This window comes from Rhinolophus hipposideros, assembly GCF_964194185.1.
Source record: "Rhinolophus hipposideros genome assembly, chromosome: 7".
Taxonomy (NCBI): domain Eukaryota; kingdom Metazoa; phylum Chordata; class Mammalia; order Chiroptera; family Rhinolophidae; genus Rhinolophus; species Rhinolophus hipposideros.
The window spans coordinates 55,578,836-55,604,939 of NC_138053.1; the positions used below are offsets into that span (position 1 = coordinate 55,578,836).

General features: G+C 34.6%; 1 protein-coding gene across 3 annotated transcripts in view; it reads right to left on the reverse strand.

Annotated features, from left to right (window-relative positions):
• The window catches only part of BDP1 (BDP1 general transcription factor IIIB subunit), an 83,007-nt gene that overhangs the window by 25,797 nt on the left and 31,106 nt on the right, over positions 1 to 26,104 (reverse strand). For all 3 annotated transcript variants that reach the window (XM_081054466.1, XM_081054465.1, XM_081054464.1), the window contains exons 14-26: positions 24,901 to 24,992; positions 23,657 to 23,852; positions 22,572 to 22,705; positions 16,435 to 17,296; positions 15,017 to 15,204; positions 14,352 to 14,574; positions 12,662 to 12,840; positions 11,727 to 11,934; positions 10,190 to 10,329; positions 6,828 to 7,029; positions 6,363 to 6,553; positions 5,022 to 5,409; positions 820 to 939 (exon numbers count right to left, since the gene is read on the reverse strand). In XM_081054466.1, coding sequence (XP_080910592.1) covers positions 820 to 939; positions 5,022 to 5,409; positions 6,363 to 6,553; positions 6,828 to 7,029; positions 10,190 to 10,329; positions 11,727 to 11,934; positions 12,662 to 12,840; positions 14,352 to 14,574; positions 15,017 to 15,204; positions 16,435 to 17,296; positions 22,572 to 22,705; positions 23,657 to 23,852; positions 24,901 to 24,992 — 3,123 coding nt within the window. The remainder of the gene's footprint in view (positions 1 to 819; positions 940 to 5,021; positions 5,410 to 6,362; positions 6,554 to 6,827; positions 7,030 to 10,189; positions 10,330 to 11,726; positions 11,935 to 12,661; positions 12,841 to 14,351; positions 14,575 to 15,016; positions 15,205 to 16,434; positions 17,297 to 22,571; positions 22,706 to 23,656; positions 23,853 to 24,900; positions 24,993 to 26,104) is intronic.

Sequence of the window (26,104 nt, forward strand, 5' to 3'; positions counted from 1 at the left end):
AACCTAAATGTCCATGAACAGATGAATGGATAAACAAAATGTGGTATATCCATCTGTACTATTATTTGACCACAAATGGAATGAAGTACTGATACATGCTACAACATGACTAACCTTGAAAACATTATGCTAAGTAAAAGAAGCCAGACACAAAAGATCATATTATGAGTCCATTTACATGAAATGTCCAGAACAGACAAATCATCAGAGACAGAAAGCAGATTATTGGTTGGCTACGACTGAGGAGGGTTGGGAGAAAATGGGGTGCAACTGCCAACAGGCATGGGGTTTCTTTTTGAGGTTATGGAAATGTTCTAAAATTAACTGTGATGATATTTGCACATATTTGTAAATATACTAAAAACCATTGAATTGTACACTTTAAATGTGTGAATTGTAAGGTGTGTTAATTGTATCTTAATAAAGCTGTTTTTAAAAAGTTGTGATTCCAAGTCTTCATTTGCAAAAATAAAATAAACACCAACCAAATAAGAATGCTAAACAAAATGCAACTAAATATGTTCCAAATAATTTATATTTAGTAGACTTAATGCAACAGAACTTTAATGTAAGTCTCTGATGATATTAAGAGCTATACACACACACACACACACACTGACACACAAATCACTGCTTTTCAAGTCAAATATGATACTAGTGAATGGATTATTCACTAGTTTCTATTGTTTATACTTACAGCTCCCTACATGCTAGAAATTAGCTAAGAACTGCTTGTAAACAAACCAAAAGCTTCTAAAATAAACTTTCAGTCTTTTGAAAGTAAACAAAGAATTAAAACATGTTAAAATGGATGCTTACAACTGGTAATGCATTCAAATTTTCTTGTTTCATTTCTTGCGTGGTCACATCTGTGTTTGAGAATTGATGTTCATCGACAGTTATGAATTCTATGTCTGGAACATTCACGGTTATTTCAAGCTGTCAAAATGAAAAGTCTCATTAATTCATTTTGGAATACTAAACACAGCAAAACAAGCAAAATAAAATGTTAAACTGAAGAAATAATCCACATTCATACATGATTAAAAAATTGAAATATAGTCATTCTTAAAACTGATTTGACATCAACTTGGCAAAAGTAAAACATTTAAGGTTTTTGAGGGGCTGTGATTCTTATAAATAGTAAACAAAATTTCCAAGGCTAAGCTTCCTACCTAGTACCTGGCATTTCACTTTCCATTATCCCCTTTGTCCTTACTTTCGCATAATTTCTCTCATCAGTTTGTTGACATTTATGGAGTGCTTCTGCAGGTACAAGAATACAAAGCTGAAGAAGACAAGTTTGGCCCTGCCCTTGAGGAACTCACAATCTAAGAAAAACAGATATGTAATCAAATAACTACACACTATCCTGAGTACTCTGAGATGTGTTGAAAACACTTAAAAAGATTTATTCCCTCCCCACCAAGGCAACTACCCTCTCCCACAATTCCAAAACCTGCATCACTCTTGATAGCCATGTCAACAGCTATGTAAAATAATGGGTTCACTTGCGTTTACTCACTATTCATTTAGCAGTCTTACTGGTCAAAGATTCCTATAGTCTGGAGACCAAAAAAAACTCAGATTTATCTCCTAGACTATATGCAAGACAGTCTGGCTCCTATTCCTTTATTAACAGATAAGTATAAAAGACTGATTCAGTAGAAACTGAGTAAAGACTCAAGTTTGAAAATCTGCCTTCGACACATATTTATTATATAGTTAACACCTGTGTGTTCGGGTTTGTTTTCTCAGATGCAAACATTAGGGAAAAATCTTTGCTAAGATCCTATATCCCTGGGAAGATTAAAAAGTTCAAGTGATTTGAAAAGACAAAATATTCTGAGAAGTTGGGTGGAAAATGGAAATATTCCAGATAATTGTAAGTTGGTTGATTGAGTACCACACATTTTCAAAGCTCTACATTTTTTAAACAACTTTATTGAGGTACAATTTACATACCATAAAATCCAGCCATTTAAAGTGTGTAATTCAATGTTTTTTGGATTGTGCACAAATAGGTACAACCATCACCAGTCACTTTCAGAACATTTTCATCACTTTAAAAAAGAAACCCATACCCATTAGTTATCCCTCCCTTAACCCTCATCCCCAAATCCCTAAACAACCAACCACTAATCTACTTTCTGTCTCTCTGGATTTTCCAATTTGGGACATTTCATATGAATGGAATCATATAATATGTAATTTTTTAAACTGGCATCTTTCACTCAGCACAATGTTTTCAAGGTTTCAAGGTTCATGTTGTATTGTATATCAATACTTTATATCCTTTCATGATTGAATAATATGCCAGTGTTAAATGCTTTTTAAAGGAAATATTTTCTAACATATAAACGATTTAACTGCCTTCGTAATCTGGCTATAAGAAATATACTTTAAGCTTTCCTTACTCAATTATTATGATTAATGTTTTTTGTTTGTTTTTAGCAAAGAGAACCGTCCAAATTTTATTCTTTATACTACTGACATGACTTTGGTATATGGTATTAGTATTTTTCCTAGGAGCAGAAGTAGCAAGTTCTACTTTTCTCAAGGCCTTTCCCCCAACTTTTCTGGAAGTAAACATTATTTCCAACCTTCAAATTAAAATGTTACCCTCATAAATATTGTAACAGGTTGGTATATTCACATATATCCTTTCCAATTTCAGGCTAAGCAAAGACATGCCTTTAGAGCTACATTAACATCATTAAAGCAAAAGACAATCCAACTTAATGTTGAGAGAAAATGTGACCTTCCATGATAGAGAAAATACTGATTTTGACACATTTTATTCAAATACCAGTCTGATCACACACCGTCCAGGAACACTCAAATAATAAACTAAAAAGAAACAGATGTTAACGATTCGTCTTCAAACATTATGATTTTGCCCACATAAAACCACATCCACACCTCAGTGGCCGCCAAACCATTCAGCGGAGCTTCCTTAACTGTGAGCTGTTTGAAGCTACCAGTCTGAGCACTACTGACTGTTTTTTGCAAGCTCTGAGTAGCCATAGGGATCTCAGCAGGTCGGAGGAACGAGCTCAACCTTGGCATAGTGCCAAAATGTGGCCAATCAAGGCTTTGAGTAAGTCACAGCAGCGTTTACCAGCACCAGGGCCTTCTCTGCGAGGTTACGGACAAACTGGGCCATGGTTCTAGGATGGAAAGTCCGTGGCCTCGAACAGACAACTGAATGTCACCCCCTGGAAGGACCCGATTAATGTTATTTAAGAAGGCATTCTGCATTAATTGAGGGATAAATCCTAGAACCTGATTTTCAGAAAATTCTGGTATTAGTTTTCACTAGCAATTTTTCTTTCACATAAAGAAATTTGTAAAATACAAAACATACAGCTAAATGAATTCACATGTGGTATTAACCAGCTGTCCTTCCACAAAGTTAACTGTCCTTTTGCATTTTCTTACTTTCAACTAAAACTTAAATTCACTATCTTTACTTTGAACTTTTAGTTATAAGAAACAGCTTCATTTTGCGTCATTTGTATTTAGCTTCAACCATCCTAACTCATTAACTTTACAACATCCAGCATTTTATTATTAACAGTGAACAACTGACGATGGGTTTGGACTGCCAATCATAAATGTAAATTTACAAATGCAGTAATCCATTAATTCTGGGTTAACTTAATATTACTTGAATTGTTTTATGTTTCTTACTTCTTTTACTATCATCAATGCCATCTTGGTTAACTCCTGATTCTGTTTTAAATGACTCAGAAATTATCATGAATATTTACTACAAAACTGGTTCATATATGCTACCCTATAAGCCAAGTAAGTTACTGAAAATGGAGGCAGAACAGAAAACTTTGTAGTTACAAAGTTGGACTACTTAGACCAGTTGGTAAAATGGTAAGAAGCTTTTATAATAAAGTTAAGTTGAAGTAATATGTTCCTTCACCTCAGATCCATCACGATGGTTATTATCACAAGAAAGAAAAGAACAAGTGTTGGTGAGGATGTGGAGACACTGGAACCCTTGTACACTACTGATGGGAATGTACAATGATGCAGCTGCCATGGAAAACAGTATGGTGGTTGCTCAAAAAATTAAAAATAGATTTACAATTTACCATATGATCCAGCAATACCACTTCTAGGTATATGCTCCAAGAAATTAAAAACAGGAGTTAAAAGAGATATTTGTATACCCATGTTCATAGCAGCAATCTTTCTAACAGCCAAAAAGTGGCAGCACAAAAAGTGGCAGCACAAAATGTGGTATATATACACAATGGCCTATTATTTAGGCTATAAAAATGACATGCTACAACACAGATGACCGTGAAAACACTATGCTAAGTGAAATAAACCAATAACAAAAAGGACAAATACTGTCATATTCCACTTACATGAAGTACCTAAAATAAAGTCATAGAGACAAAAGGAGAATGGTGGTTAGCACAGACTAGAGGGGCAGGGGTAATGGGGAATTACTTTTTAATGGGTACAGAGTTTTAGTTTTGCAAGATGAAGAAAGTTTTGTGGGTGGATGGTGATGATGGCATAGCACAATAATATGAATGTACTTAATGCCACTAAACTGCACACTTAAAAATGGTCAAGATGGTACATTTTATGTGTATTTTACCATAATTTTTTTAAATGTCCCTCCTACCTTCTGTACCAATCAGAGCTCAGCCTGATCCTACCACAGTTAATAGAAAACACCTGCCAATTTTCTTTCATTGATCAGAAAGTAGAACAGATACAAATGCAATCATCAGATTTCTATCATCACTGTTATACTGATTACCTTGTGGTGGGCCTGGGCTGTAGGGGCTGAGTAATCACAGGAGATCCCATAAGCCTACTACTGATTCCTTAGGTTTATCCACCAGGCCCCTGACAAATTACATTTGGTAGAGGTCATTTAAGAGAATGAACTCTACAAATCCTAGTAATCACTAAGAGAAGAAAAAATGATCCACTAAAAGAAAAATACAAGTAAGATAAAGTTCCAAGCATTCAAAGAAACAAACTACCTCTTCCATCGTTTCCTCGATCTGAGCAGAAACAGGTTCAGGAGATCTGAGACCAATAGGTACAAACACTGGAGCTTTGTTTACTTCTTCTGGAGCAAGATGATAGCTTTGTTCTTCATAGTCAGACTCTAAATCTTCAGTATCATCTTCATCCTCTTCCTGGGAAGCCCGAAGAGTCACCAGCATGGCCTTGGAAGCTTTAGGTTCCTTCTTAGAGGTCTTACTCCGAATTCGTTTGGATCCACGCCCTTTGGTGACATTTGGTTTGATCTTTCGATGCCTTCTCCTTTCACTATGATCTATCTCACACCCAGGGGCAGAAGAGATAGTTGTTCTTCGATTCAGAGCAATTTTAGAGTAATTTGATTTTTTTAGCAGTTGTGAACAGCTGGATGTTTAATCAAAACAACAATATAGTCACTACAGGCACAAGGTTAATTTTGATAACCAAACTTTTAGAGTGAAATCCCAATTCAAGCCATTAAATGAAAACTCCCAGAAGAAAGGAACTTACTATTAGTTTCTCATTCAGAGTTAATTCCTAGTTGTCTACCTACAAATTTTCCATAGTAAGCTTTTATTTCTGGGCCATTTTCCCCTTTGCTATTTAGGTGGAGATGAAATACAAGGCTGGCAAGTATCAGAAGAAAAAGGAATAAAGTACAATGGGCCAATACATACAGAATATGGAGTCGAAAAGTGATAATGCTTTATATTACTGGGTAAACATATTAGGATGTAAGGAAAAAGAGGAGGCAGAAAAATCCATCAGAACAACGTTGTTTTTCAGAACATAGGTTCCCTTCCACTTTCCTTGAAAACCACGGAAGGAGGGTACCCTTCACTTGTGTTTGTGACCCCAATTGAATTATCACTCATATTATTTAGGCACTACTCTTTGGTCAGGCTTCTGTTCATGTCTAATATACTCTAGAAATTTTAAATGTAGGAAAATCTTCCTAAGATCAGAAAAAAGTTAATTTTAGTAAATAAAAATCAAAAAGGGGAAACAGACCTGTCAATAAAAAAACAATCTATACAAGCCATATTTTACTCTATCAATAAATTAAGGTAGGGGGTGGCCAGTTAGCTCAGTTGGTTAGAGCGCAGTGCTCTTTACAAAGTTGATGGTTCAATCCCCACCTGGGCCACTGTGAGCTGCACCCTCCACAACTAGATTGAAACAACTACTTGACTTGGAACTGATGGGTTCTGGAAAAACACACTTAAAAGTTTAAATAAATAAACAAACAAACAAATAAAAATAAATAAAGGTAGGACATCCATAAAGAGTAAGTTTCTATTTCCTATTCTGAAAGTATTTGTTAAATAAAACGTTACCTTGCTAGTTTACTGAGATACTGCTCTTCAACGACTGAAGACATAGCGTTATCCCCTACAGTTTTCTGTCCAACGCTTGCTGATGGCCCAACTTCTGACTGAGCATCTTTTTTGACCAAACCAATCTCTTTGGAACCTACACAATCTTTTCTTGCTGAAACTCCCAGGGATGTCAGAAGCTCAGCTTTTTCCTTAAATTTAAGAAGAAACAACAGGTAATATTACCATGGAAACTATCTTTATGGTAATTTGGTTCGACAGTTTGGCCTAATCTTACAGACACACACACACACACACACACACACACACACACACACACACAAATGGTTTCTAAAGTTTTATAATATTAGAAAGTCACTCAATTTTCATGAAAATAGTTAAAATACAAAAAGCAAAACTATGTATGTTTTTAAGGCTTTCCCTCACAATCAGCCCACTGATAAAAATTATGTTTTTCAAACTTACTTTTTGAAGGAACTGGGTGTCAGAATCTCCTTGCTGCAGCAAATTATCTTCCGGCTTCTGTGACTCACTCGGATCTGCTCTGGTTTTTTCTATATCTGATTCCTCTTTCTTACCGTGTGCTCTTCCCAAATTTGGCTTAGTCTTTTGGAATTGCCTTCTTATCGATTGTGCTGGACTGGGAACATTCGTTTGATGTTCATGTCTAGAATGAAATACAAATCACGTGGAAGAAAAAAAATCAGAACTCCTTCTTAACGTAACACCTGTTAAATTGAACAATTTTTCACACAAACCAATTCTATGTTCAAAGGACTACATATAAATTGCTATAAAACAAAGCATGTAACATGAAACTACACATGCTGGTATAAAAGGAAGAACCTAAAAGCTTTTATAACTTCCATTTTCTGTACAGCCTGAGAAATAGTTTTACAATAATCTTTTTTACTTTCATTCCCTGATTCTGGTTTGTGGTTTCATTCTACCGTAAGATATTTTCAGATTAATAACTAGAAACAAACAAAATAATGCCAAGTAGTTGAAGATGGATTTCATAATGGCACTTTAGCAAATGCTTCAACTGGGCTCTGAACCTTGAACAAGTATACAATGGTCACAGCAAGCATGGTTCTACTAGAAGCTCAAAAGCAGGCTCAAAAGGTGGATATTCTCCTAGCATATGCCTGTCATCTCATAGTAAAGGGTTTATTGACAGTTGGTGTCATAAGGATCTCAATATAACCCATATGTAACTGCCAAATCAGAGAAAAACTAGGTTTTAACATTCAACAGAGTAGCCATAGTCTCCAAGGCAACCTGAACAGCTGTCTTAAGGTCTCCTGAAAAGAAATAATTGGCAAAGATCTGAATTCTAGCTAATATAAACTTGGATATTTATGAAGAATAACTGGATATATAAGTATTCATCATGAGTTCTCTGAAAGATCTGTATTAAAGACTAATCTGAAGTAATATTTCTAATAAATCCCCAGAAGATAAAGTACTTAGTTAAATTTTCAAATGTTCCAACCTGACTAAACTCTTCTGGCAGTAAAACAAGGAAGTTCAAAGAAGTTCTAACAAGGTTATGATATTACTAGGCTAATGTATTTGGGAAAACAAATTACATTTAACTTAAATATAAGCTATTTACAATCAAGTGTGATTCTACAAAGGTATTTAAAAATAAAACATATACATAAGCGACAATGTGCTAGCAAAGTCAAAAGTGACAAGAAAATGCTGGATGTTAGACTAAGCTAATTTACAAACTGTACAGTATACTCTGAAGAAAGTATCAGTCATGATACAGCTAACAACTGGAATAAACCTCATGAACAGAAAAGATTAAAAAGGGGGAGAGGGGAGTTGAGTAAGGTATAGGTTTCCATATAGGAAATTTAAAAGTTAGATCTCTCTCCCTAAAAAATGCAAAGGCTGAGCATAAAATCTCTTGACATATGTAAAGTTTCTTTCAGGAAGCTCTGCCTATATAACTATAGGATTTTGCTAGTCTGAAAGTCATAAATCCTGAAAACTTAAGTTTAAATACTACATTGCCAATGTTACTTTGAGCAAGCTATTTAATCCTCTAGGTCTGTTCAGTCAATTAAAGACGAGGACATTAGGGAAGGCTGACCTTGAAGGTCACTAGTCTTTAAAGACACACTTAGAGTAAAAATCAAAATCCTTACAAAGGTCCACATAATCTGCCCTTCCCCCCTACTCACCTTTGCCTTTCCTTCATTTACTACTCTTCCTCTCTTGTTCCCTCTTCCCCTAGACCTCCCCTTGTCTTGCTCTTTCACCTCTTTTAGGTCTTCTCTCCAATGGTGTCCTTTCTATGAAGCATTCTCTGATCACTGCTAATTAAAAAGTGAATACCCAGTCATGATACTCCTCACTCCCCCACCTGCTTTATTCTTCTTTACTTATTTATTACTAATTTATTCAACTTATTTATTTTGTTTACAATCTGTTCCCCCAATGAGAATATAAGCTCCACAAGGACAGGAGTTTTTTGTTTGTTCTTATGTTGTCCTATATTGTCAGTACCTAGAACAATGCCTGGTACATAGGAAATGAATAAATGTATAAGGTTATTTTTGGTGGCAAAATCATGTAATTCAGTAAGACCAAAAAGGGATTAAATTATACATGGACCATAAATCCATAAATAGTAATTAGGAAAAGGCAGAGATGGAAACAGGTTAATCTTTAATGTTTGGGAGTTAACATCTCAGAAAGTGTTCTCTGGAATCACTTTTAGAGATGAATTCCTCAATGGGATCAATCATCAATCTAATGTATCTATACTGCATTTTAGTGAAAATATTTTTAAGAACCAATCACTTTATTTAAACATCCACTTTAAAAAAATGAAGAAATGGCTGAATGAGCAAACTTGAAATTAAAGAAAAAACTAGCCTTACACACACACGGAAACAAATGAGAAAAATTCATACTAAAACAGTAAGAGCCTCATATAAGAAACCTGCCTAGATGAAAACAAACTGTTTAAAGTCATCCAAAATCAACAGCACCACTCATGCAATTAGATGACAAAGCAGGCCCAAATTCTATTTCATGGCTTCACAAAAGTGAACAAAAAGATACAGTAATGTCTCTTCTGCATTTTCCAAAAAATCAAGTTAATTCTACGTAATTAAAGGCAGCTGGAATGATCAAAGTGAATTACATGTTCTGAAAACATCCTGCAAAAAATTAATAAATACTTCACTAAAACATGTCCTAGTTACAAAGATAGTATAGTAAATTAGATGGATCGTGAACTATATCCAGAAAAGGAAAGGTGTTTTTATTTCCCTCGTATAATAAAAAAGAACCTAACACAGCTTGCTTTAATATCAACACTAAAGCAGACTGCAAGTCATAAAAATGGTAATACTGATATATCTTCACCCTTGCAGCATATCTCATTTAAAAGATTTCGGTTTTAAATGGTTTGTGACACAGCTCCAAATATAGCATATAGTAAGTCCTTCATAGCACTTTCTATTTATGAATTTTAGTCAGTAGGTTATAAATTTCTAAAGATACAAAGAACTTAAGAACCTCTGTCACCAACAAAGTTTAGTTTTAAAATAAAAATGAGGATGCTTGCCAAATTTTTCACACAACTTACAAATTAAGAGAACATCATTCATGCAATTCACACAGTGATTAACTGGAGAATAACTGGATATATAAGTTGGATATGAATAACTGGATATGAAAGTATTCTAGTTTCATAATCATTATCCTTTCATAAAATTTTCAAGATGTGAAGTTAATCAATTATGTAAAACCCAACCTTTGTCTTTGGAAAGTTTTATGCTTTTCTGTTTGAAAAGGAAACTCACCTCATCTTTTCATCTAAAACATTAATTTTGTTAACATGAAGGTTTTCTGCAACAACCACGTAACTCTGATTTTCATACATTCTGCCCTCTGAAACTTTGGAGGATACAACTTCAATTTCAGTTCCAATTTGAGAACTTGGCTGAAATGACAAAACCACATTAGTATTTTTTTTTAACAACAGAGCATACCTCCTAAAATATGTCAATTATTAAGAAAGGTATTTTAAAATTATAAAGTTTTTGAAAATGAAGACTCAAACTGGGTATGCAATGTTCATGTTTGCTACCCAAAATAAAACTGCCTAATTCAGAGAGGAAGTTTCAAAGATTATCGCAGTGACATGTTTTAATGCTTTAAAAACTACAACAGCTATCTGTTATGAAACCAAAGAAATAAAGTTTAATGATTTTTTTTGAAGAGTTGGGAGGTTCAAATAAGGATTACAATCACTTTAAATCTAGATTTTCCCTTGATAGACAGAGAAAAAGGACAGAAAAACAAGAACTGTTGAAATCAGCATTACACTACTTAAAATTTATTTCTAATATCAAAATATCCATCAGTAAGAAATTGGTTAGACTGTCATTCAAAAGAGCAGAATGTTATGCAGCAGTTAAAAATAATGTATTTCCAGGCCAGCCCGGTGGCTCAGGTGGTTAGAGCTCCACGCTCCTAACTCCGAAAGCTGCCGGTTCGATTCCCACATGGGCCAGTGGGCTCTCAACCACAAGGTTGCCAGTTCAATTCCTCAAGTCCCGCAAGGGATGGTGGGCAGCGCCCCCTGCAACTAAGATTGAACACGGCACCTTGAGCTGAGCTGCCACTGAGCTCTTGGATGGCTCGGTTGGAGCGTGTCCTCTCAACCACAAGGTTGCCAGTTCAATTCCTCAAGTCCCGCAAGGGATGGTGGGATGTGCCCCCTGCAACTAGCAACGGCAACTGAACCTGGAGCTGAGCTGCGCCCTCCACAACTAAGACTGAAAGGAAACAACTTGACTTGGAAAAAAGTCCTGGAAGTACATACTGTTCCCCAATAAAGTCCTGTTCCCCTTCCCCAATAAAATAAAATAAATCTTAAAAAAATAAAATAAAATAAAAATGTTTTTCCGTATTCTTGACACAGAAAGTCACTTAAGATATTAAGTGAAAAAACAATAAGTCATAAAATCACATGTATACAATGATTTCAGTATTTAAATTTACATAAGTGTGCACATAAGCATGCATGGAAATAAATCTGCTAAGATATGTCAAAAGCTTTACAGTGGTTATCTCAGGGTGGTGAGATTTGGAGGAGTTATTATATCATTTTGTATTGATTAAAGATTTTCAAAATGAATAGGTTCATTAGTTAGGAAAAAAAATAAATCTATATTCACTTGTTTAAAAATTCAGAATGGTAAATATGAAACAAAACTAGATATGTACTGTATTCACTGATTGTCAGATGCCTATATTTTAAGCCAATTCTGAGCTATCATTTGATATGTTAATATGCATTAAAAGGCTCAATTTGATTACATAACAATAACTCACCACAATCAGAAACTTTTCAGTTTTATCTTTTTGTAATACTGTTCTTTCGTCCTTAATTATGCCTTTGGCTCCACCTTTTTCCACTATTTGCCTCTGTCCAGCCTTTCTTATGTTTGGTCTGGGTCTCTGAAGTCGCCCTCTTACTGGTTGAGCAGTTTGGATAACACTTTCCTTCATTTCTTGTTGAAAAGTGTTTATATTATGAGTCCTAAAAAGGAGGAAAGGAAAAAAGAGAGGGAGCTTGACTGTAAAAAGATGAAAACTACTTAAAAATACAAAATCTGAATCCCCTCTAATATACTCTCTATAAAAATGTTTTATACCATTAAAGGAAAATTACTTTCTGATTATATCTTATTTTATAAAAGAACAAAGTTACTTCAATTCTTAAAGGTAATGAACTTGAATGAGGTACCTAGAATACTCAAATTCCCAGAAAAAAAGTCCAATCGTGATTGCCAGGAACTGAAAGAAGTAGGGAATGGCAGAGTTATTGTTTTATGGCAGACAAAACTTCTGGAGATGGACGGTGGTGATGGTTGCACAACAGTGTGAATGTACTTAATGCCACTGGACTGTACTTAAAAATAGTTAAAATGGTAAATTTTATATGTATTTTACCACAATTTTTAAAAGACAAATAATACATATCTAATACATATCTTATATATATGTATATATATATACACTTTTAAATACACTGCTTTGTGTAAGATCTTAAGCAGCGAACAGTGAATATGAGCAGGGAAGCATTAAAAGGTGTTGAACTCAATCTGACTTTCAATTTTAGGCAGTCTGCCATATGAATAAAAATAAACCAAGTACAGTATTCTTTATATTCACTTTTAAAATACATTAACACATCTTAACAAAAATGAAGAAATATTTGAAAGAACTCTCTTATTTTAGATTTTCAAAGGACTATCACTGTTTACCCTGTAGAAACAACTAATTCCTTTTTGTGGACTTGTGCAGACTGAGACTCCTCTTTAGGTTCACAAGAACTTGAAGGTGAAAGGTCCTCTTCAGTCTGTATACATGGTAATATCATAGCCTCATTCTCCCCGTGAGCTGATATGTCTTTTTCTCTTGATGTAATTAGGGAAGCCACATCCTAGAAGGCAGATAAAATAAACTTCATTGAGGGTCGGTAGAAGTATAGGGAAATAGGAACTTACATGCTATTAGAAGAATAAATTATTATAGTTTTTGTAGAGAACAATGGGGCAGGTCTATTAAAATTTTAATTCCCAGAAATTCCACTTCTAGACATGTGTCATAAGAATACTCAAATAAGTATCTAAAATAATATACAAGGACATTTATTACAGAAATATTTTTGCCCTAGAAAAAGAAAAACAAAAAATTGGTAACAGGACAAATCTATCAGGAAGGGATTAAAAAAATAAATTCAGGGGCCGGGCCAGTGGCTCAGGCGGTTAGAGCTCTATGCTCCTAACTCCGAAGGCTGCCGGTTCGATTCCCACATGGGCCAGTGGGCTCTCAACTACAAGGTTGCCGGTTGGACTCCTGGAGTCCTGCAAGGGATGGTGGGCTCTGCCCCCTGCAACTAAGACTGAAAGGACAACAACTTGAAGCTGAACATCACCCTCCACAACTAAGATTGAAAAGACAACAACTTGACTTGGGGAAAAAAAAAAAAAAGGCCTGGACGTACACACTGTTCCCCCAATAAAGTCCTGTCCCCCTCCCCAATAAAATCTTAAAAAAAAAAAATTCAAATGTCTTTATAATGCAACAGTACAGAGCCATTTAAAAGAAAATAAATTTCTATTTACAGATCCAAAAAGATGTTCACAACATTGTGTTAAGTAAAAAACCCAGAAGGCAAGTTATGACATCATTTTTGTAAAACAATGAAAATACCCTCACATTTTATTATTTATATAAATAAGTATCTATACAGAAAAGTCTAGGTGGATATATTCAAAATTGCTACATGATTAACTTGGGCGGGAGAAATGGGACATTATAAACAACTTTTGCTTTTTAGATTATATATTTTTTCCAGTGTGAAATATTTATAATCAGAAAAAAATAGGAAAAAGTGATTTAACTTTTTAAATACAAGGAGAAAAAAGTACAAATGTTCAAGCATAGTAAGAACTATGCTTTTTTAAGATGTAAAATAAGAATTTTAATTCAAAGAAGTACATGTTTACAACAATTTATGACTGCTAACACTGTATTTCAAAGTTTTTAATGCTACATCATACAATCTTACTCTGTTATGGATCAAGTAAATAAAATATCTCCTTTCACTCATATCAAGCTTTAACTTTTTACCTTCACAACAGAATGAAAAATGATTGTCATTCCCATTTTTCCTATGAAGAAACAAACTGCATCATTTGGCTATGGTTACATAGCAAATAAAGGCCATAACTTGAACTAGAACCCAAGCCTCTTAAATTCCTTCCCACGACACACTTGCCCATCATCAGAGATTTGAGATTCTTACACAAACCATGTGGAACAATGAGGCACATTAAGTATAGCTATAACACTACCACATGCAGTAAAAATTATATGAGGAAATATGGTGTTTTACTTCAGTAAACATAATAAGTAAAACAAAAACCTCCATCTTAAAATATCACTCACATGTTGAGAAGGGAGAGTATTCATTTGTTCATCATCCTGTTGTACCATAATAGTCTCCATCTTATCTGTTTCCAGTTTCTTCCCAGATACATATTTTTCTGCTCCCGTAGTCTGTCTCTTTAAAGCTGCTCTTGATAAGTTTGGTTTTGGTCTTTTGAATCGAATTCTCACAAAAGGTGCTGGCTTGACTTCAGATGGCTTCTGTTCTTGAGGAAGAGATTTGCTTTTGGAACAAGGATTATCAAGCTTTAGAATGAACTGAAGGACAGTGGGAGTGAAGTCTTAAGACAACTTTAGAGATTGGCAATAAAATTTCATTCTAATTCCTAACAGGAAAACAGATCAGACTATTTAGTAGATCCTGAAAAACATGAGTGGTACAATCCAGATATAAGCTTAGGAATTATCCTTGCACAAAGAAAATACTGGTTTGTCACACTCATATTGAGTTAGGAATGTGTATTACATACAATTCTGTATGTTATTAATTCTCACAATCAACTATCAGAATGACTTCAATCTTCACTCCCACTCTTCTCAAAACCACCTTCAAATATCTAACACTACACTATAGATATTATGTCTTAAAACCTCACTTAACATAATCTGCAAATATAACTTTACATGCTCTTTCTTTAAAAACACACAGATCTATATACTTGTACCTTAAGTTCATATCTGAAAACTTCTCAGAAATATCTGGAGATCGCATCCCATGGTCTTCTGTTTTATCATGTTCAGAAGTCTGTGAAGAAGTCTTCAAATGACTCAACTGACTTGATACTTCCTTTTCAGAATTTCTTATTTCTTCTACAGATATATGGACCATGGATGGTACTTCACTGTTAATGTTCTGGAAAAACAGTCACAGTAAATCAGCACATATACAAAATTCCTTAAGCATTTCAAACAAAAGCCTACTATATTCTCACCACTTTTCTTTAAAAATCCAGAAGTTTGGTGTTTTTTAATTTTTAAATAAAATTTAATTTACAGATGTTAAAACATAAAATTCAGGAAGAAAACTCTTTTTATATTGTGTATTATGATTTTTCCAAACCACAAATGCCATTATTACCTACCCAAACAAAACAAGTTAGAAAAAAAGAGCCCTCGAAAACGTTACAATGGCATGAACTTCAAATAACTGAAACCTTTAATTAAAAGAACTTTTAAAAATGGAGTAAAGTAGGGTGGGGCAGGAAAAAAAGAGAAAAAGTGATAGATGACCAAAAGAAATAATGCCAGTGTATGTTTATACTAGAGTTAGCAAATTCAGTCCAATTTCCTATATTCCTTTTATTTAAAGATTAACTTCAAACTGACATTAAGAATAGTAACTTTTCTACATTAAAATTTTTAAAAACATTTTTTTAAAAAGAACATATAGTTTCTTCACGGTCCTGAAACACAGAATTTAGGGCTGGGAAAAACTTTAGGCTCTTGAGATTTTAAACATTGTTGAACTTAAGGGTAATAATCATGAAATTATTTTGATAATGTTTCTCTGAAAAGAGTATTCAAAAAAAATTTTAGGGGCCGGCCCGGTGGCTCAGGCGGTTGGAGCTCCATGCTCCTAATGCCGAAGCCTGCCGGTTCGACTCCCACATTGGCCAGTGGGCTCTCAACCACAAGGTTGCCAGTTCAACTCCTCGAGTCCCACAAGGGATGGTGGGCTCCACCCCCTGCAACTAAGATTGAACACAGCACCTTTGAGCTGAGCTGCCGCTGAGCTCCAGGATGGCTCAGTTGGTTGGAGCGCCGCAACCACAAGGTTGCCAGTTCGACTCCCTCCAAGGGATGGTGGGCAGCGCCCCCTGCAACTAACACGGGCAACTGGACCTGGAGTTGAGCTGCAGCCTCCACAACTAAGACTGAAAGACAACAGTTTGACTTGGAAAAAAATCCTGGAAGTACACACTGTTCCCCAATAAAGTCCTGTTCCCCTTCCACAATAAAATCTTTAAAAAAAAGATCTGTTTCAACATGTCCTAATGTGATCTACTGAGTAGCTACTGTATGTATGGCATTAAAATCTACTTTCTTAAAAAAAAAAAAATTTAAAGGACAGAAAAATACATACTGTTATATTCAGTGGAGGCAAAGCGCCACAGTCCCCACTGCTGCTCTGCATTGAATCTGTCTCAGTTTGTCTTGAGGTCCCAGTCTCCTCTGGTTCATTTTTCCTTAGAGAAATGTCTATTTTTCCAGTTTTTTCCAAATCTGCCATTTCTTCCGTAGCACTGATCTCTTCTGATCCACTTTCCCTCAAGGAAACTTTTCTTTCAGTTTCTTTCAAATCTGCCTCTGTTTCCTCAACGACAGTCATCTTTCCTGATTCCTTTTCCATAAGGGAAATGTCTCTTTTTCTAGTTTCTTTCACATTAATCTCCATTTCCCCTATAACACTGATCCCCACTAGCACCTTTTTCCTTGGGGAAATTTCTTTTTCAATTTCTTTCAAATCTGTTTCCATTTCACCTACAGTTTTGACCTCTGGGGTCTTTTCTTGTGTGGATATTTCTCTTCTTTCAGTTTCTTCCAAATCTGTCTCTCTTTCCTCAGTGGTATCAGTCATCTCTGGTATCTTCTCCCTTGGGGACATCTCCCTTCCAGTTTCTTTCAAATCTGTCTCCATTTCCACATTGATGTCAATCATTTCTGGTATCTTCTCCCTGGGAGAGATGTCTCTTCTTCCAGTTTCTTCTAACTCTGACTCCATTTCCTTAGTAGTGTTACCCTCCACTGGTACCTTCTCCTTTGATGAGGTTTCCAGTCTTGCTGCTGTCTTTTCCCCAGCGGCAAGAATATCCTCTGATACCTCTTCCTTTGATAAAATGTCTCTTCTTCCAGGTCTCCTTCCTATATTTGGCTTTGGTTTCTGAAATCGATTCTTTATAATTGGAATTTGTTTGAGTATATTTCCTTTATTATTCTCTTGATTACTATTTAAAAAAAAAAAAAGACACACAATCAAATTTTAAACCAGACTGCCTGTTGGAGAGATAATGTTAGGAAATTACGACTAAAATACCAGGAACTATCAACAACAAAAAAAAAAAAATAAGGGAGCACCAAAAATATCTGGGTAAAATTTAAAAATTAAAAGGAAAAAAACAAATTCCATCTTTTGAAATTATGGTAAAATTTTGAAATAATTAAACATATCTAGTTATACAGAAATGTAAAGAGCAGTCCATCAATAAAGTCAATTAGAGTAGCTGCCAACTGGCCCTCAGTAGTTTCTTCCTAATTGTCATCCACACCATCCTTTGCAAATACTGGTGAGAAAGACTCTCCAGTTCTTTACATCGGAGCTAGGCCAATTTGTGTCTGCTATTCTCACATCTTGCCCCCACTATCCTTTACACAGCTATATGCCTTTCCATAAGAGTTAAGAACCTCATTTATATGGCCAGACTTGACTAGCATCTTAGACAGCTGGCTGGAGGCATGATTTGAATAAGATACAACCTTATGATTAAGAACTAGGTCTGTGACTCCTCACTTTTTAAAAATAATTAAAAATGAAATTTCCTGTATAGACATTTCTCTAAGAGCTGTGACTTCATAATACACATTGGGAATATAAGCAAAGATTAAATAAACAATATTTTGCAGTTTGCTGAATGCTACTGGGCATAAAACAATCACTATCTAGAACAAGCACCTCATTCTCCAGAAAAGCAGCAGCACCTTGGTTTGCATTTTATCACAATACTAGATGGAAAAACTAATAAAAATATATAAATGAATGAAGAGCTCTTAGCAACTGGTTAAGAAAGGTCATTAAATCTCAGGCAAAAGCTAGTTCAAATGAAACACTAGATTTATTCAGCAATGTTAGTCTGAATAAGTGTATACACTTAACAGCTTTTAGAAAAAGACTTAAACAATATTACTGCTGGTTGAACTCGTCTAGGTCCTAACCTATCTTTCCTCATTGAAACAACAGTTTTTCATAATGCAATTTTTGATAACACAAGGACGTTAGGAAAAAGACTGCTTTTCAAATTGTACTTATTTACATAATTGAGGTGCTTTATACCTATCAACTTCAGTAACCAATAACGTTCAGTGCAAAAATCAATAAAGGAAATTTAATTTGGTTAGTCCTCAGTGGATTTCATTCTGTTTTCTGACTTACGATACTTTTCATCTCCATCCAGAAATATCTAACTTTTTGTGAGGTTCCTGTGCAAGCAATCTTGGTTTGGTCATCATCGGAAAAGATAAAGTGTTTTTATAAAGCCATATTTTAAATACTAGCATACTCTTAAAACACATAAATGCTTTGTAAGCAAACGCTTTATTAATAATTTCATTACTTCAATATCAATTCAGATTTTAAGATACAAATATGGAATGATTATATTCTATCTGCTTAGATTGTCTCTAAGTAATAAAAGGACTTTGATAAGCTTAACTTCTATGAAGAAATAATAAATATCATATTACTTAGAGTTCATGAACAATCAATAAACATATAGTTCTAAGCAACTATTACATGCCAGAAAGGCATGTGCTAGAAACTGGGAATACAATGGTGAACACTACAGAACTTCTTTCATAGAGCTCATCTCAGCTGCACAATTAACTGAAGGGCAGTAACTCAACTACATTATTTCCCAACTTAAAACATGGGGAATACACTCTCTCTCAGAGCACAGAATTTATGAAAAAAAGCAAAGAAAGAAAAAGGATCACAATTGGAGAAAGTAGAAGGCATGTGCACGAAACTATAAATCTGTTCCACACATGCGTTTTTCTCAAATAAGAGTTTAAGAATCTACAAAATATTTATAAACCTCCATGAGATAACTCATCAATCATGGCTGTAACCCCAAAACATTTACATGAAGTATACAGGATGCAAAATTAGCCTAGAGGAATAAGCTTCAAAAATATATTCGCTAATTTATCTAATCAAGTAGAATTTTTAATTCATTCTTCATCTCAGAGTCTCTTTTCTTCCTTCTCTTACAGAGCATCTTGAACAGTTCAAGTGTTTGGGGGGGGGGGCCTGCCTGTTAAATACCGTATTTCCCCGAAAATAAAACCTAACTGGAAAATAAGCCCTAGCATGATTTTTCAGGATGCTCATAATATAAGCCCTACTCCAAAAATAAGCCCCAGTTAAGATCATCAGCCAGACGGACGCATTTAGTACGTCCATTGCAACACATGACGGATGTACTGAATTATAAAATGATAATATAAATTATAATTAAGTATTTGTAAATACCCAAGACGGCACCTTTGGACGAAAGGTAAACGCCTATGCAAACAGATGAACTCGAGACTTATTGCCAAATGACCAATCGGAGTACAGACACAACACACGAATAACGTGAGCACTTAATAATGAATGGATGCGGTTCTGTCTTACATGAATCTTCATAATTCAATATGTCGTGTGTTGTAACGAACATACTTAATATGTGAAATAAAAAAACATTTTCTGAATTTTAGTGCCTGCAATTTTTCGTCGCTTTTGTGTGGACCATCATTCTTAACTGTCATCATTTTTGTTGCCATTCCTGTCTCGTAAGTCTTCAATTAACACTTGATTTAATGGTAGATTTAAAGGGAATAATATTTTGAACCCCAGAAAGATGAGGGCAAAAAGAAAGAGCTATTCTGTCGAGTATAAGAAAGGAAGTGTGGAGGACTCCCAGGGCAAGAATCTTACAGCTTTCTGCAAAGAGAAGAAGTTGGATCTCCGAATGGTCCAAAAATGGCGAGTAGAATACGATAACCTCAGTCAACAGGTGGAGAAGGAAACACTAAGAAGCGTAAGTGTGGATCAGGTCGGCAATCATTATTTCCTGAGCTGGAAGACATCATCTGTGGATTGCCGACAGGAAAGCAAAGGCTTTGGTTGTGCACAGGGCTGATATTCAAGCATTTGCCCTTGCAATGGCACCACACTTAGAAATATCCCCAGAGAATTCAAAGCATCACAACACTGGCTGGATGGCTCCCTTCAGCGATATGAACTAAGATCGACAACACTGTTCAAGCTGGAAGATACTGAAGTTATTAAACGTGCACTTGCATTCAAGTCCTTTGTTGATGGCATCGATTTTTCTAAATACCAGTTTTCCAACATGATTGCTATGGATGAAACTGCAGTGTTTATGGGCCAAGGATCTCAAACGACAATTGATCAGAGGGGTGCCTCGTCAATCTATATTCTCTCCACTGTTTACGAAAGTGCAAGTGTTACCTGTATTTTGGCAATTCACCTGGATGGAAAGAAAGCCCCCCCTCTAATCATCACTAAGGGCGAGAAAGATAAGGTTGAATGTGTTTTAGGCATTTATTTTCTTGAAACTGAAAAAGCCTGGTACACACAAGCAGTTATAAGGAAGTGAGTCGATTTAACACTGCCACTTGTTTTGTGAGGTGTCTAAAGAGGTATGCTAGTCTGGGATTCAGCCAGCACTCACCGCGCTAAAGACATGAAGAGCTTCCTTGCAGAGAGAAGAATAGATTAAATAATGATTCCCGCAGGAATGACTGCCTATCTCCAGTCTCTTGATATTGCAATGAACAAGCCATTCAAGGCCCATTTGCGCATGGAAATCAATGACTACACTGAAAATAGAATGGAGAGAAATCAGCATGGAAACTTTGTGAAGCCTAGCCTGCGAGAGGTCGTTACTTTGGCAAAGAATTCAGGGGATAAAATCACTGACAGCTGTGTTGCCAATGCACTATGAGCAGATTACATGGACAGGAAGTGCTCATTTAAGGACAGCTCTATTGCTGGACATGAGAGATTGGGGCCAATGGTTCTATAGGAAATGGAGTCGAAAGAAATTCAAGCCGGAATTCGGGGTTTGAAGAGTTATGACGATGATCTAGAACATGACATGACTGTATTTGAATAATTATAGATTTTTGTACGTGAATAAATGGATAAATGTAGATTGTTGTACATGAATACATGTAAATTGTTGCACATGAAAAAAATAAGACATCCCCTGAAAATAAGCCCTAATGCGTCTTTTGAAGCAAAAATTAATATAAGACCAGCTCTTATCTTCGGGGAAATGCATATGATTTGATAAAACACAGAATCTTAGAATTGTTTTTAAGGATGTGGGAGATTCAAAGACAAGAAAGATCACATGATAAAACAGAAAGGACACTTGGAAAGGAAAGTTGTTGGCATCAGACTGGATAGTAGTTATAAACAATATGCATCAGGGTACTAAAAGCCAAAGACCACTAAGGGAAAAACTTAATTTTCTACTAAACCACATGAACTATTAAATAGAGTCCAGTAAACTGAAAAAAATATAAACAAAAAATCCAAACTGTCAGATATCTGTAACTAATATCTGTATCCGAGATACATAACAAGTAATGCTATTGTAGAGAGATTCTGTGGCAGAATAGTGAAACAGTTTGGGAGTGGAGCAAAGGGAAGGAAGTAAGAAGCAAAACAGAAGAGGAAGAAGTGAGGAATGAAAGAATTTTCCTATCTTCTAATAAAAATCTTTAAAACAGTTCAGGAAGCCTAGCTTTCACTCTCAGGTTAGGTATTATTTAAACAGCCTAATACAGCTAGTATAAGACAGTACAGGATAGGCCAGACTTTAAATGTAAAGACTGAAAAATATTAATAATTGTAGAAACTAGACAATAGGTACATGGGAGTCCATTTTCCTGTTTAATGTGCTTTTGTACACATTAAATATTCCCAAAAGGAAAAAAAAAAATTTAAGTATACTAATAATTCAATCAATCTAGTTTGCTGCTTTCCAGAGGGGAAATAACAAATATAAAAAGCTTTGGCTATGAGAAGTATGGATTTTTACATAGGGGATTTACATAAAATTTATGTAAACCTTAAATAAAGACAATATGTGATCCATCTAATCTCAAAGAAACAATAAGAAAATTAGTGGTTTCACATTTGGACATAGACATCTAATTTAATCTGCATGTTAAGTGATAATGCGACCCATATTAACTCAAGGTCTATTTTGTGATAAGTAGCTCTCTTCAAATCACTCATAACTGGAAATCAACATGAAGGTTATGATATAAATTGCCTTGAAAAATGAAGTTATATTTATATGTATTATATAACTTGATATACAGAAAACAAATCAGTCTGATTTGGTTTTGTTTTTAAAAACTGTATTAATAATTTTTAAAACTTTATACAAAATTCGAAAGTTACTTAAACAGTAAGATGAGACTTACCTTAGACATTCATCAGGAGCCTTGGACTCATCCAGTTGCACAGTTTGAAAAGAAGTATCTTTTTTTTCAGATTGTGATGTGATGTCTTCACACTCAACATTTTTAAATAACTGATCTTCGATTCGTTCAGGAGTCTTAATAACAAACACATTTTTAAAACAGTTTTAGGTTTCAAAATGAAACAATCATTTATAAAAGTTCATTTTTGTCTAATTTGAGTACAAGGAAAATGGTAAACATTTCAAAATTATAAAATGATATTCAAGGGACACTTTTTAATGTTTTATTTTAACATATCTTTAAAAATTTCATAAGCCACAACTTTTACCTCATCTCAAAGTCCCCATTTTCCTCCCAGTCAGAAAGCAAGTTACTGCTTCAGTCTCATCTGTAAAAATTATTCCCTGGGGTCTCTTTCTGAATCATTCTTATTATTATAATCACATTATAGACCTTGGGAATTATAACAAAAGAAATTAAATTCTCAAATTATGCAACCTGTTACCCTTATCACGAAGACTAGTTATATAAATAATCTGAACTCCATAATCATTATTCTTTTTTTTTTAATTTATTGGGGTAACAATTGTTAATGAAATTACATAATTTCAGGTGTACGATTCTGTATTACATCATCTATAAATCCCATTGTGTTCACCACCCAGAGTCAGTTCTCCTTCCATCACCATATATTTGATCCCCCTTACCCTCAATCTTTATTCTTAGAATTATATTTTAGAAGCATGCTTTTAACACTTTATTTTGTTTAATCCAGAGTAAAAATTCATATATCTAGCTATTATTTTCAAAAGGGAAGAGTAATTCAAACACCTGCTGAATAATGGGGGGGAAAAAAATTCCAAATATGCGGAAAGAGGGAAGAGCCAATGATGCATCACACAAGTGATCAAAATTCAGAAAGCTGGGAGTTAAATGGCTTTACAATTAGTAAAGCTTCTGGCTATGAGATTTTGGCCTTATATTTAATGAACAATGTACATAATTATACAGTATTGCTGTTTTTAAAAGATAGTGAAAGGAGGCTTACATACTTAAAAAAAACTGGGAGGAATCAGAGTACTTACATCTCTATCAATACAAGATTCACTTTCATTCTTTTCTACATTGGCCCCAATTTCTTCCTGTGATGCAAGAATTTCTTTTCTTTCAGCAGCTTTACCTACATTTGGCTTTGGCCTCTGAAATCGGCCCCTAATTAGTCGTGCAGGTCTGAAAGCCTTTGGTTGATCATCTTCCTGCAGACATATTTTTTCACTCAAACTAGAACAATTACAAAGGAATAAAATCAATGGTTATTCTGAAGTCACATGCTTGCTTTTCAGTATTCCCTTCTCCCAGATATGAAGTAAACCATTTGTAATATAAAATAATACGCAAGTGTACTCAAGAACATCTTCAAAGGTATTTCATACTTATACACCTTAACTCTTTGAAACAGACATAGTCCTGGAAGCCTAAGTATAAAAAGCATTTTAAAATCAACTTTTTCGGGGCCGGCCCGGTGGCTAAGGCGGTTGGAGCTCCATGCTCCTAACACCGAAGGCTGCAGGTTCGACTCCCACATGGGCCAGCGGGCTCGCAACCACAAGACTGCCGGTTCAACTCCTTGACTCCCACAAGTCGTTGTTAGTTGCTGCGCCCCCTGCAACTAACAACGGCAACCATACCTGGAGCTGAGCTGCGCCCTCCACAGCTAAGATTGAAAGGACAACAACCTGACCTGGAAAAAGTCCTGGAAATACGCAGTGTTCCCCAATAAAGTCCTGTTCCCCTTCCCCCACACACAAAAAATCAACTTTTCATCACAAAATTTGAAAAAATCTACACCTAACAAGCATGTAATACTATTTCCCACTCAGAATACTACAGTGTAATGTACACCTCCAGGGCACTGGAAACAGATTATGGCATAAGTGTACAGTCATATCCACTGGTTCAGACTCATCCTGGAGCAAGGCCTATTCTGGATGTCCACTGCAAGTTAAATATTCCCATTTGAAACCTCTTGATATAAACAAAATTATTCAGGAATGTATATCTTAAACCATTAATTTATCTAACAAGACTCTTAATAATCTTGTTAATAAGTTGAGGGAGAAATGTAATTGCTAACTCAATGGATCTATATCATAATGTATTTCTATAGTATTAAGTATAGCTTCATTAAAATATTTCAACAACACCTATAGTTAAAAATGGACTTAGAGTACATTAGCTAAAATTAAATTCTGACATCATCAAGTAGAAAACTAGTCGTTACAATCATTCCTAAGAGTTACTATTTTTATTCTACTTCCTAAGTACTTACTTAGATACAGTATCAGCTTCTGAGTTCTCTCTCTCTGTTTTCTCCATTCCAGAAATGTCAGATGTTTTCATTTTATCCTTTTCCATGTGAGTCTACGAATTCAATTTTTTTACATTTAATCTACTTAACATAAAGTTCAAATTTTGTAATTAAATAAGTGGAAATTAAAACAGTAAAATTTCCTTTGTACTTCAAATTAGAAGTTTTAAAATCATACATACAAATATAAGTATTATAAAACATAATCTCATACATTATGGACAGAAGTACAAATTGGTATATCCTTTCTGGAAAGCCTTGCCAATATTAATCAAGACCCTTAAAATGTTCATACTCTTTGACCCAGTAATACAGTTTCTAAGCCTCCATTCTAAGAAAATATTTAGACAAAGATTTAAGTACCAGGGTGTTCACTGGAAAATTATGTAAAATAGCAAACACTATAAATAGACAAAATATTCAATAATGAATAAAGGGTTAAATAAATTCAATTACACCCATTGACAGAATATTATAAAGTCACTAAAAACCTGTTTTCGAAAGATGTTTAATGATATGGAAAAATATTTATGAAATGTTAAATACCAAAGAAGGATACAAAACTGAATTAATACTAAATTTTGTTTGGAAAAAAAAAAAGCTGTAAGGATTATATGTTAAAAGGTTGGCTGCATCTGGATAATGAAATTACAAGTAGTTTTTGTTTTAATTTTTGCATGAATCTGTATTTCTCCAATTTCCTAGTATATAAAAATGTCTTATAAGATAAAAATTAACTATATTAAAAGTATGATAAAAAATATTTCACATAAGAGGGAAAAAGGCACACTAACATTTTTTTTAAAAGTATTTTAGCCAAAATAAAAAGTTTATAACAATATCATGCTGGCAGGACTATAAGGAAACAGGAACATTCATTTAATGCTTGTAGTAATGTAAATAGATTCATTTATTTGACTGTCAGTTTGACAATGCTTATTAAGAGCCATAAAAGTATGAAAAATGATATTCTGACCCATTTAATCCCACCATGCCTGGAAATTTATCCTTTGCCTTCTCCTTAAGAAAGCCCTATTTACAAAATTGTTTGCTTTTATTTCAAGAGTTAAAAAATATGGAAATAACCTAAACATCCACCATTAAAGAAATGGTTAAATTAATAATACATTAACCTGATGCAACTATTTAAAAGATCAATCAACCC